Source organism: Martes martes, assembly GCF_963455335.1.
Source record: "Martes martes genome assembly, chromosome: 1".
NCBI classification, from domain to species: Eukaryota; Metazoa; Chordata; class Mammalia; order Carnivora; family Mustelidae; genus Martes; species Martes martes.
Genome location: NC_137888.1, coordinates 128,317,232 through 128,331,331, shown reverse-complemented (window position 1 = coordinate 128,331,331; position 14,100 = coordinate 128,317,232). Strand labels below are relative to the sequence as shown.

Genomic DNA, 14,100 nt, shown 5'->3' with positions numbered 1-14,100 from the left:
TCAGACCTCTGAAATCCTGCCACTGCTTTATCAACTAAGTTTATGTCATATTCTAAATCTTTGTCATTTCAACAGTCTTCACAGCATCTTCCCCAGGAGTTGATTCTACCTCAAGCAAGACTTTCTGTGCTCATCTGTAAGAAGCAATTCCTCATCTGTTTAAGTTTCATCATAAAATTGCAGCAGTTCAAATATAATAATAATGAGCAAGTTTGAAATATTGTAAGAATTACCAAAATTTGACAGACAAAGTGAGCAAATGCTGTTGGGAAAATGGTGCTGACCGGCCAAATGCAGATTTGCTGCAAATGTTTGATTTGTAAGAAGTGCAAAAAGTGAAGCACAATAAAGCAAGGTATGCCTTATATCTCCATTTTAGATATAAAATCACTACTTAAAAAGTATTAATGATATATTTTACCTTTTTCTCAAACTAAGTGTTCCAAATTTGGTACGTATTTTACACTTACATCGTGTCTTAATTTGGATGTTAAATTTTCAGCCAAAACACTTGCTCCATATTTAGATTTCATAAAATTTACATTTGAAAAGGTCAATTCACATACCCAAATTATTCCTAGCATACTTAAAAGTTTTCCAGTAACTGAGTTAAGAATTGATATTTAATTAAAATTTTAAACAATCAAAAGTTCCTCAGTTGCATTCAGCACAATTAAAGTGCTCAAGAGTCACATGTGGCCAGTGGCCGCTGTATTGGCAGCACTGATTTAAAGAGCCACAGGATGTTTGCTTAGGATGTTGATATTAACGGGATGGCATTCAGAACAGATGGCTGGTAATCTCTTCTCAAAAGTAAATAACTTTCTTATGGCTTAAACTATCCACTGTTCTCATCAACATATTATACATAATTTAAAATTTTCTTAATTATATTTTCTTGTAATATGCCATGTTTTCTAGTAAACTTTAAGCTGCATTCAGATTTTATGCATACACACTTTCTGTTGAATTATGAAGAGGCTTATATAAATTCTAAAATGACTCAGTCAGTCCCTTCTCCAGTGCAAATACCGTGGTACTACAAAGTGTTAAACACCCTTTAAAACCAGTGTTAAAAAAGACATCCCACCGTATTTTTTACAGAGCAACGATTCCTTGAATATTTACTTAAATGGAACAGTTCCTGGGACTCAAAAAGTCAAAATATTTTTATGCCTATGCTTCAGCTCTCCAGTTTACTTATTTCTTTACAAGTCAGATGTTTTAAAAATAAAGGCTAACCACACAGGTAATAGACTGAACGATGGCAGCTATAGAATTTCTTAATTAACTTAAACCTTTGTGACCCTTGAAATTATAAAATCCAGTGATCAAAACAGACGCTTAAATCTTTACTGAAAACGAGTAATTAATCCTGTGCTCAAACTGATGTGAGATGAGAACGAGGTGCAAATGCCAGAGCCCGTGAAGTGTGTGTGAAGGTGAGATACCGCCACCTGCTACACCTTGGACCTAATGCCTCCAGCTTGGTCCCGCAGCTCCATCGCTGCGATTGCTGAGAGGTGGACTTCATCAGGCCCATCTGCTAAGCGCAGGGTTCGTGTTAGGGCATACCTGGAAAAACAAAAGGACCAGGAATGGCAGGAGTTATTGACCAGGAACATCATACTTCAACATCAGTCACTGACTCTAAGCCAAGACTATTCATTTTTGAACTCTCGCCAAGACAATAAAAAGAGCACAAAGAGAAGCAAGGAAAGTAAGCCTAAGAGTGTATGAAATGCCATAGAAAGTTCTCACTTTGGGGAGAGGAATCTTAAATGGCCCAGTGCAGTGGGCTTAATCTCAGTCTTGGTTTGCTTTAGGTTCTAGAAGTTGCTAAAACTCAGAGATATCTTAGGTAAGCCACATGGAGTGAAGTATAAATATGTAATACTTATATGCTGTAAATATGTAGTACTATATATTTAGTTCTTATGGTTAAAAATTGATGGGAAAAACTGGTGGGGCATGAGACTCTTGTCTCCAGTGTGGGAGAGAAGGTGGCAGAGGGACTGTGTAGTGAGGCACTGGAGAATGTTCCTTGACTCCCAGCAACCAAATCTGGACATTAGATGGTCACTGGCCTGAGGCATCCCTGTGGAGGTGGCAAACAGTCCTAAGGACATACCCAAGCCTGGGTCTGGGTGCCCTGTGCCATCTATGCTTCTGTCACATCATTCTGGTTTCGGGGTGAACCCCCAATGTCATTTTCTCGCTAGCACATGAACCCCGATGTGGGAAAAGTTGACATCATTGAGCAAAATGATAACTGTAATCATAAGAGCAACTATTTATTGGTACTGGGTACCTATATTACCTCATTTAGCCTTGAATTATACTTTTAGTATCTTTGTTTTCTTCTGAAACAATAAGGGTCAAGGCAGCTATAGATTTTTAATTCCATTCCATTCCACACCTGTCAAATGTAGATGATTACTAAGTGACATCTACTTACATGTTAGCCAGAGGGTAATCCTGGGAAACACCCGCACCTCCACACACTTGGATCGCCCGGTCAATAATTTTGCAGACAGTCCGAGGGGCAGCCACTTTAATCATTGCTATCTACATAAGCAAGATAAAAAAGGAATGTTCCTTTCTTAGTACACAATGTGACAGAATTTGATATAGTCTGTATTTTCTTTGTGAAATGAGACAAGGGAACTTTCCCACATGAATTCATCACTGAAACAGGATCTTTGATAGAAGCCAACAAAGAGATTCATTGTAATGAGGCTAATGGCCATAATTCCATCAATATAGACATTCTGGAAAGAGATATCTCTTCCAAATCATATTTTATTACTTATGACTTGCCTTGTTTCCAAAACGATTTAAGGCAGCTGATAAATCACATTTATCACCTTAGGGATCATTAAAATAATTCAAGAGCCTTCATTAATTAGTTTTCTCTTAGCAATTTCTATTGGTTTTTAGAATTAAACAATTACATTCTTACTCTGTATAAGCCAGAAACATAAAAAGATAGCAGATGAGATGCATCTTTTATGAAGCATTTATACTATGTGGTAGCAAAGTGCTGTGCACTCTGTATCACCTTGGTCACTCTTCACTAGAACCCTAGGCCACAGGCAACAAGGTCAGATACTTTGCCAAAGACCACATGCCAGAAAGTACATACTGGGTATAATTCCAAGTCGTATAGTCTTGGATTTCCCTACTCCCTGGTGCTGCATCTCAAGAATGCTGAAGATATTCTACATCCTGAAAATCATTCCCTAAAACAGGCAAGTGAAAGGAAAACTAGCAAGTGACATATATTTATAATCTTGAAACCAAAATCACAGAAGTTGTTTCCAATATTCTGAGTACCATCAAGGCACCACAAAACCTGAAAAGCCCAATGGGTGAAAGAAACTGAAGAAGGCTTGGCAGACAGTGGCCCAAGGGGCTTACCTCCTTCTTAGCGCCAGCGCTGCCCAGAGTGTCAATGCTGTGGGCGGCGTTCAGGGTCAACAGACGTATCTTCTCGATGGCAATGCGGCTTTCAGCAATCCAGTGAGCCACAACCTCCTGCAGGGCAGCAAAGGGCAGCAAAAAGGAGGACTGGATAAGCTGGCATGAGGTCCACATCTAACACGACCTTGTAGCTTGGTGAAACACTCTAGGCCAAGGACTGTTCCCAGGCCTTAATTTGTTGTTTAATGGTGGAGTTCATTTATTTGATATGTTCCAGCCAACCACGTTCTTGAGCAATGCGAAAGTTAACACTGCCAGACTTTAGTTAACAATGCCAGACATTTTCTTTGCTCAGAAAGATAATTTATTTTGGATATCTTGATGTCTAAAGTCAAGATGGCTGAACTGAGCAACCATCTTATTGCTAAAACATTCCTCCCTGGCCCTCCTGAGTGCTAATCTTATAGTCTCATTGAAACTCGGATACATATCTGATGGTGGACTTGTTTATAGACAATTGAGATGATCTCCAGGACAATGTCAGTGTGGGGAAGGTACAGAAGTCCTTTGTTGTGTTATTTAGTATCAATGACCTTTGCCTTTGATGAACAAGTGTATGACCTGTACCACATGTGTAGATTGCTGTAACCACAATCAAGGTACAGAGCAGTTCCATCTCCTCTTTAGAGCTGCTGCCCCTTTTTAGTCATACCCTCCTTGACCTCTAAACTCTCGCAACCACTGATGGTAAGTTATCAGCTACTATCGTTTTGCCTTTCTCAGAATGTCATGTAAATGGAATCATGTAGTATGTATTTCTTTAGAGACTGGCTTCTTTCAGTCAGCATAATGCTTTTGATTGTCACGGACCAAGTTGTTCTGTGTACCAGCAACTGTCCATTCCTTTTTATCGTTGAGTAGTATCCCATTGTAAGGATGTACCAGTTTGTTTATCCATTCACCCGCTGAAGGATATTTGGGTTGTTTCTAGTTTTTGGTGATTGTTAACAGAGCTTCTGTAATTATGTGCATACAGGTTTCTGTAGGACTATACTTTTCATTTTTAAAAGCAAATGCAGGGAACAGAATTACTAGATCATCTGGTAAATGCTTATAAGAAACTGTCAAACAGTTTTCCAGACCAACTGTACCATTTTGCATTCCCACTAGTAGTGTATAATGGTTTCAACTGCTCTCTGAAACATTAGCACTTGGTATTGTTTTTTTTTTTTTTTTAAATATAAGCCAGAAACATAAAAAGATAGGAGGTGAGTCATTTTATTAGTCATTTTAACAGTGCAGAGCTATTTCATGGTAGTTTAAATTTGCATCTTCCTATGACTAATGATGCTGATCACCTCTTGGTGGGCTTATTTTCCATCTATATATTCTCTTTGGTGACATGTCTGTTCACGTCATATCCCCACTTTTTAAATTGGATTGTTTTCCTACTGCTGTTTAGAGAGCTCTTTATTAAAGATATAAGTCAACTGTCACGTGGGCAATTTCCAAATATCTTCTCCCAGTGTGTTACTTTTTCATTCTCTTAAGAGTAACTTTCAAAGTACAAATGTGATTAAATTTAATGATGTCCACTTTGTCAATTTTATCTCTTATCGGTTGTGCTTCTGGTGCATGTCTTAAGAACATTTTACTTAATCTTGTAACAAAGACTCATTCCCATTTTTTTTTTCCTAAAAGTTATATAGTTTTACCTTTTACATTTAGATCTATGGTTTACTTGGAGTTAAATTTTGTGTGAGGTGTGAGGTTTAGGACAAGTTTCATTTTTGTTTGCCTATGAATATCCAACTGTTCCAATACCATTTACTATAGAGATTAACCTTTCCCCCTTGAATGGTCTTTAATTTGTTTTGTTTTGGGCTTGGTTTTTTCATCCATTCCATCACTCTATGATGTGATTAAATAGTGCATTTACGTTTAAAATAGTTACTGATAGATATGTTCTTATTGCCATTTTGCTAATGTTTTCTCATTGTTTTTGTAGTTCTTTGCTCCTTCCTTCCTCTCTTGGTCTCTTTCCTTGTGATTGGTGACTTTTAAAAGTTTTCTGTTTCGATAGGCTGCCCCTACCCAAACCTTCAGCTAAATAAGGTAGACTTCTGTTGGAGGTATTTTTCAAAAATTTTTGTCTGTGCTCACAGGCATTTTCAGTTTGTTATCTTTTTCAGCTCCAAGTCTGGAATGTATTAGGCAAAAAGAAAACCCAGGGAACTCACTACCATGTTGTTCTTTTAGCTTAGCCAGTCTCCCACCTCCTCTTCACCTATCGGAGTCTTCCAGTGTTTGTTTTATAGATAATACGCAGGTTTTTAGTTGTATTCAGCAAAAGGAATGGGGGAAAGTGCATCTGTTTCATCTTTCTGGAAGTAGAAGTCACTGGAAATGACATTATTAATCTATATAGGCACCTATAAACTGCAATGCAGAACTCTCTGGGAATAGCTGGACTGGGGAATGGGGGTTGGAGCTGAAGCTGAAGTGGAGGCTCCCTGACTCCAGATCTGGGCCTTGGAACCCACACATTCAGGCATGTGTGCAGAGCACATAATTTAACAACTTAAATGAAGTGGACCAATTTGTTAAGATTCATAAACTACCAAAACTCCCTGCAGGTGAAATAGAGTATTCTACAATATTAAAGAAGTTGAATTCACAGTTTAAAAGCTCCCGAAATAAGAATGATCAGGTCCAGATAGTATTACTGGTAAATGTTACTAAATAATTATAGAAGAAATAACACCAATTCTATGCAATCTCTTCTACAAAGTAGAAATGGAGGAAACACTTGCCAACTCATTTTATGAGGCCAGAATTGCCCTAATCCAAAACCAGATAAGAATAAACAAGACCAATGCAAAAACCTATGAGGAAATAAAGTCCAGCAATATATAAAAAGAATTTTACACCACAACCAAGTAAGATTTATCCCAGGAATGCAAGGTTCATTCATATTAGAAAATCAATTACTAAGAAAAATAATTATTGTAATATGCCATATTGGCCTGAAAAAGAGAAAGTACATGATCATGTCTGTTGATCCAGAATAGCACTTGACAAAATTCAGCATGTATTCCTAATAAAAACTCTCAGCAAACTAGGAATAGAAAGGAACTTATTCAACCCAATGTAGAGCATCTAAAAAATTCTACAGCTAACATGCTTAATGATGAAAGACTAAGTGCTTTTCCCCCAACACTGGGAACAAAGCAAGGATGTTTACTCTAACCACTCCTATTTATCATCATTGAGGGAAGTCCTCGCCAATGCAGTGAGTCAAGAGAAAGAAATTGCATATAGTTTGGGGGAAAAAAAAGAGGTAAAACTATCCATATTCACAGACAACGTGATTGTTAGAAAATCCTTAGGATTCTACCAAACAAAACAACCTTCCTAGAACTAATAGAGTTTAGGAAAATCATGGGATACAAGATCAACACATAACATCAATTTTTTGTCTATATACTAGCATTGAACAGTTGGAAACTGAAATTTTAAAAATGCTACTTACAAGAGAATTTTTAAAAGGCACAAATCTAACAAAACATGTGTAGTATCCAAATGCTAAAAATTATAAAATTGATTTTTAAAAAAAGGAAACCTAAATATAGAGGAATACTGTGTTTGTGGACTGTTAGACTAATAGTACAGATGTCAGCTGTCTTCAAATTCTTCTACAGATTTAGTGTAATTCCAATCTGAATTCCAGCAGGACATTTTTGTGGATATAAATATACCTGTCCTAATATATAAATATAAATATATACCTGTCCTAAAAATTATGTGAAATGCAAAGAAACTAAAATAACAAAAACAATTTGAAACAGAAGAAAGAGGAATCAGATCACTACCTGATCTGAAGACTGTGTGGTTTAGCAAAGGGAGAGATGATAGGTCTTTGGAACAGAACAGACTCTAGAAATCGACTCATAAAAATATGGGTTGGGCTCTCACTCAGCGGAGTGTGCTTTCCCTCTCCCTCTGCACCCCCCGGACTCATGCTCTCTTTCTCATGCTCTATCAAATAAATAAAATCTTTTAAAAAATAGAAATATTAAAAAATAAAACAAAAACTGCTGGGACACCTAGCTGGCTCAGTCGTTTGAGCATGTAACTCTCTGGGTCATGAATTCAAGACCTACTTAAAAACAGGAGCCTACTTAAAAACAACAACAAACCATACCAAGAGATAAAGAAGGGCAGTATACACACACACACACACACACACACACACACACACACACACATATATAGCACTCCACTTACATCAATGGATAGATCATTGGGGCAGAAAGTCAACAAAGAAACAGTGTCTTTGAATGGCACATTAGATTAAATGGACTTAACACATAGAGGGAACATTCCACCCCAAAACAAAGAATATACATTCTTTTCAAGTGCACATGGAACATTCTCCAGGGTAGATCACATTAGGTCACAAAATAAGCCTCAACAGATTTAGGAAAATTGTAATCATATCAAGCATCTTTTCCAACCACAATGGTATAAAACTAGAAATCAATTACAATAAAAAAAAAAAAAAGGAAAAACACAAACATGCGGAGGCTAAACAAGAAGCTACTAAATAACCAATGAATTAACAAAGATATCAAAGAGGAAATTAAAAAATACATGGAGACAAAATGAAAACACAATGATTCAGTCTATGAAGTGCCCTAAAAGCAGTTGTAAGAAGAAAGTTTATAGTAATACAGATCTAGAAACAAGAAAAATCTCAAACAATCTAATATTACACCTAAATTAACTAGGAAAAGAACAAATAAAGACGTAAGTTAGTGGAAGTTAGGAGATAATAAAGATCAGAGCAGAAATAAAATTGATAAACCATTAGCTAGACTCATCAAGAAAAAAACAGAGAAGACCTAAATAAAATCAGAAATGAAAGAGAAGTAACAGTTGACACCACAGAAATTGATTAAATACAATTAATAGGAAGAGACTACTATGAACAGTTATATGCCAACAAAATGGGCATCCTATAAGAAGCGGATAAATTCCTGGAAACATACAATCTTCCAAAAATGAGTCAGGAAGAATGATTACTGGTAATGAAATGATTCAATAATAATAAAAAATCCTCAACAAACAAGAGTCTACAACTAGATGGCTTCTCAATTCTACCAAACATTTAAAGAAGAGTTATTAACTATTCTCAAACTATTCCCAAGAATAAAAGAGGAAGGAAAGCTTTCAAATTCTTCCTACAACACCACCATTATGCTGAAATTAAAATGAAATAGACACTACAAAACAAGAAAACTGCAGGCCAATATCCCTGATGAACATAGATGGCAAAAATCCTCAACACCACATTCAACAGTACAATAAAGGGTCATCAACCACAATCAAGTGGGATTTATTTTGGGGATGCCAGGATGGTTCAATATCTGTAAAATCAATCAATGGGTATACCACATGAACAAATTGAAGGATAAAAATAATATGATTATCTCAATAGATGCAGAAATAGCATTTGACACAATTCAACTTCTGTTCATGATAATAACTCTCAACAATATGGGTATAGTGGGACATACATATTATACATCAGTATAATAAAGACCATAAATGACAACTCCACAGCATCATACTCAATGGTGAAAAATCAAGAGCTTTTCCCCTAAAATCATGAATAAGACAAGGATGTTCATTTCACCAATTTTATTGAATATAGTGAATTAATACCCATTCTTCTCAAACTATTCCAGAAGATACAAGAGGACGGAAAACTTACAAATTCATTCTAAAGGCATTAGCACCCTGACACCAAAACCAGATAAAGACACCACAAGAAAAGAGAACTACAGACCAATATCTCTGATGGATATAGATGCAAAAATCCTCAACAAAATAGCAAACAGAACCCAACAGTACATTAAAAAAATCATTCACCATAATCAAGTGGGATTTATCCCCAGGATGCAAGGGTGATTCAATATTTGCAAAACAATCAGTGTGATACATCACATCAGTGAGAAAGGATAAAAACCATATGATCCTTTCCATAGATGCAGAAAAAGCAGATAAAGTACAACATCTCTTCATGATAAAAAACCTCTGCAAGGTAGCCTCATCAAAGAAACTGAAGTCTCAGCAAAGAAGTAAAAGATACAAATAAAAACCAATTAGATATTTTATAGCTGAAAAATGTAATAATTTTTTAAAAGATTTATGAGAGAGAAAGAGAGAAAGAGTGGGAGTGAGCAGGGGTAGAGGCAGAGGGAGAAGCAGACTCCTTATTGAGCAGGGAGCCAGACAGAGGGCTGGATCCCAGGACCCTGGGACCTGAGCTGAAGGCAGATGCTTAACTGACTGAGCCACCCAGGTGTCCCTGAAAAATGTAATAGTTTAAATAAAAAACTAAGTGGAGGGCTCAAGAGCAGAATGGTAGGGAAGAGGAACAAATCAATCAACTGGAAGATAGGACAATAGAAATTGTCCAATCTGAACCACAGAGAAAACAAACTGAAAAATATCTTTAAAAGAATACCATCTTAGGGACCTGTGAACTAAAACAAAAGATCTAACATTCATGTCATCAGAGTCCACGAAGTAGAGAGAGGGAAAGACTGAAAAAATATTCAAAGAAATAGCAGTGAAAACTTCCCAGATGTGGCAAGAGATAAAACGTACAGATTCAAGAGGCTGAGTGAACACAAAGCAGGATAAACTGAAGAAATTCACAAGACACATCACAATTAAACTTCTAAAAAATGACACAACTGTAAATGCAGCCAGAAGAATGACATCTCACCTATAGCGGAAATATATATATGCCAGAAGAAGGTGGCATGATATTTTTCAAGTACTAAAAGAAAAGAATTGTCAACATAGAATCCTATACCCAATGAGGATATACATCAGGAATGAAGGAGAAATCAAGATGTTCTCAGATAAAGAAAAACAAACAAAAATGTCACCTATAGACTCTTAAAAGAATGGCTAAAGGAATTCCCTAAACAGAGAGAGGAACCTTAAGAAATCAGGAAGAAAGAATGAACATAGTAAGAAAATATATAGTTAAATACAATTGGCTTTTCTTTGCTTCTTGAATTTTCTAAATTATGTTTAACAGTTGAAGTAAAAATTTTAACACTGTAATGTCATTCTAAATTTATGTAGAAGAAATATTGAAGACAATTATAAATGAAGGAGGTTAAAGTGACTTAAATTAAGGGAGATAAAGTTTCTATATTTCACTCAAATGGATAAAATGAGGACACTAGTAGATTGATAAAATACATGCATTTATACAAATATGTATATATTTATATAATGTAATACCTAGACCAATCACTAAAAGAGCCAGGGGTGCCTGGGTGGCTTAGTCATTAAGCGTTTGCCTTTGGCTCAGGTCATGATCCCAGGGTCCTGGGATCAGGCCCCATGTTGGGTTTCCTGCTCGGCAGTGGGAAGTCTGCTTCTCCCTCTCCCACTCCCCCTGCTTGTGTTCTCTTTCTTGCTGTGTCTCTGTCAAATAAATAAATAAATAAATAAATAATAAATAAATATATAAATAAAAGAGCTATACAAAAAGGTATACCCAGAAACACTATAGATGAATCAAAATGGAATTCTAAAAATGTTAAATTAATCTAATGGAATGCAGGAAAGAGAAAATAAATGAAAAACAGAGAACATAAAACAATAAATTAAATGGCACACTTAAGTAATAACATGAATTATTACAAAGGCAAAGACTGATAGAGTGGATTAAAAACAAGAACCATCTAAGTGCCAACTAGAAGAAATTCACTTCAAATATAATGATATAAACAAGCTAAAAACAAAATATGTAATATGCAAACATTAATCACATGAAAGCAGGACCAGCTATATTACTATCAGATGAAGCAGAACAAAGAAAATTACCAAAGACAGGGAGGGTCATTATATACTGATAGAAGGGTAAATCCATCAAGAAGAAGTAGCAATCTTAAATGTGTATGCAGCAAACAATGGAGCTGCTGACTATGTAAGACAAAAGCTGACAGAAATGAAAGGAGTAGTAAACAAATCCACAATCCTAGCTGGAGCTTCAACACCCCTCTCCCAACTACTGATAGAACAACTAGACAGAAAATCAGCCAGAATACAGAGGAATTCAACAACACCAACAAGCAACAGGATCTAACAGACATTTATAGAACATTCCACCCAAAAACAGGAGAATACACATTCTTTTCCAATGTTCTCAAACAGTAAGAGAAACAATATCCTGAGTCACAAAACAAATCTCAACAAATTTGTAAGAAATTAAATAATACAGTTTGTTCTGTAACCACAATGGAATCAAACTAGAAATTAAGAACAGAGTAACAGGAAAATCTCCAAACACTTGGAAACTAAATACCACAGTTCTTAAATAATTCATGTGTCAAAGAAGAGGCTCAAAGAAAATTGAAAAATACATTGAGCTGAATTAACATGAAAACACAATATATCACAATTTGTGGGACACAGGTAAAGCAGTACTGAGAGGGAAATTTATAGCACTAAAAAACATATATTAAGAAGGAGGAAAAGTCTCAAATCAATGATGGATGCTACCACTTCAAGAACCAAAATAAATCCAAAGAGCAAAACAAACACAAAGCAGCAAAAGGAAGTATATAATAAAGAGCAGAAATCAATAAAATAGAGAAAATCAATGAAACACATATCTTGTTAATATTAAGCCCTGATATAACAACCACGTTTTATAGTTTTGTATGTTAATAATTAATATATTTTATATTCTTTGAAAAGACCAGTAAAAGCAACAAACCTCTAGCAAGACTGACAAAGCAAAAAGTAGGCACAAATTACTAATGTCAAGAATGAAACAGGAGATATATCACTAAAGAATATAGAGACCAAACCTTATCATAAAATCCTACAAGCAACTGAACATTCAGGATTGATTCAGCAGTGGAACTCAGTAGATAATAACAGATACTTCTGGTTGGCCATAATGAGTTTTTTGTTGTTGTTGTTTCCATTCCTCGTCATAGAACTGATATTTACAGTGGAGAATAATTTAAGTTTGATCAGCAGCCAATTACAGTGCTATTATTTGATCCACATTAACCTTCCACAGTCATTTTTATGCTTGGTTATATTTGTTGCAGTACATTTCTTAAACAGTGGTATTTGATCAGTTTTCCTATAACACTGATGTTCAACATAATAGCTGCTAATAACCACATGTGGCTACTGAGCATCTGAAATATGCCTAGTCTGAATTAAGATGTATCATAAATGTGAACTATACACCCAATTTAGAAAAATCAGTAGTTTTAAAAAAAGAATGTAAAATACCTTAATCTTTTATATTTATTTCATTTTGAAATGATAACATTTTGAATATACTGGGTTAAATAAAATAGATTATAAAAATCAATTGCATCATTCCTTTTACTTTTAAAAAATGTAGCTATTAGAAATTTTTTTATTTAACTAATCCAAAGCTTTTTTTTTTTTAATGTTTAGTTACTAGAACATATTTCTATTGGATGACTCTAGAGGTTGAACCAAGGCTCTAAATTAACAACTTCAAACAAGCCCCAGCAGTAAGTATCTTTTTGATAACTATAAAGCTGGGTGATTATAACTTCATGAACAGATCACAAATACATTTATTTTTTAGCTTTCGAATAAAAGAAAGTGTTCTCAGTTGGGTCTCTACTAACCCTTGATTTGCTGAAAAGCATTCAGTGGGCAGAAACTGAGTGCTCTAAGGAGGTGCCAGATTAATTTACTAAGACATTATTTTGATACAAAACTTTTTGCTTTAGTGCCTGAAATAATTTAGGAGGCAGCTGGAAAAGAGTCTCCAAATTCAGGGAAATGGAATGTTACATACATAAACTGAAAAAAAAATCTGGCTCATATTTTTGTTTATGACATGCCTCCACATCTCTTTTGCTTCTGCCAGATCATTTTCTTTGTGCCAAATGCAAGAAGTTTCCAGTGAAGGGAGGCATGTTTTTGAAAAGCTCAGGCTTGTTCTGCTTGATACATTAACTCACAAAAAGCAGGAGGGAAATTTCCCTCTGGTATAGTGTTAAAAACATCTCTCATGAAACTTAAGGAGAGTGCTTTTATGTGTTCAAGATGTCTCTTCATCTCTCCCTGTCCTCCCTGCATCCTGCTCCAGGGTTTGGGTGGCAATCTTGAAAAGAGAAAAGGATAGGAAGTGAAATTGATGCCATGAGCAACTCTTTAGCTCCTACTCAGAGCAGCATGGAGTTGTATCCATGGTCCCAAAAGTTCATACCTTATTTTACTTCCTCCCACAGTGTCCATCCAACAGCTGAACTCCTTGCCCTTGCCATATACTAAAAGGGTTCCCCACAAGTTATCCCTAGGTGTGCGCCATAAAATAGGTTGTATTTTTCCATAAGAACAGTGTTATAACTAAATCACAGATATGCTGAATAATATTTCACAAAAAGAAAACACAGTCTATAGGAATTTAAAGTAAAAAATATACTGTGAAATTTTAAAAGATGCTCACAAATGTACAAGGGGACCAATGTACTAAAATGTACATGTCCAGCAAACACAAATACAATTTTATCAGCCTACGTTTGACCTAACACTAAAATGTTAGCAATCCTAAATACTGAATATTTAAGAATAATTTTTCTTGCC

General features: G+C 35.5%; 1 protein-coding gene across 1 annotated transcript in view; it reads right to left on the bottom strand.

Annotated features, from left to right (window-relative positions):
- Positions 1 to 1,182: 1,182 nt before the first annotated feature.
- Positions 1,183 to 14,100, bottom strand: part of ACAD11 (acyl-CoA dehydrogenase family member 11) — a gene marked incomplete at its 5' end in the record, with an annotated part of 87,619 nt that continues 74,701 nt past the window's right edge. The window contains 3 exons of the mRNA XM_080827160.1: positions 1,183 to 1,575; positions 2,459 to 2,568; positions 3,421 to 3,537. Coding sequence (XP_080683286.1) covers positions 1,461 to 1,575; positions 2,459 to 2,568; positions 3,421 to 3,537 — 342 coding nt within the window. The 3' untranslated portion in view covers positions 1,183 to 1,460. The remainder of the gene's footprint in view (positions 1,576 to 2,458; positions 2,569 to 3,420; positions 3,538 to 14,100) is intronic.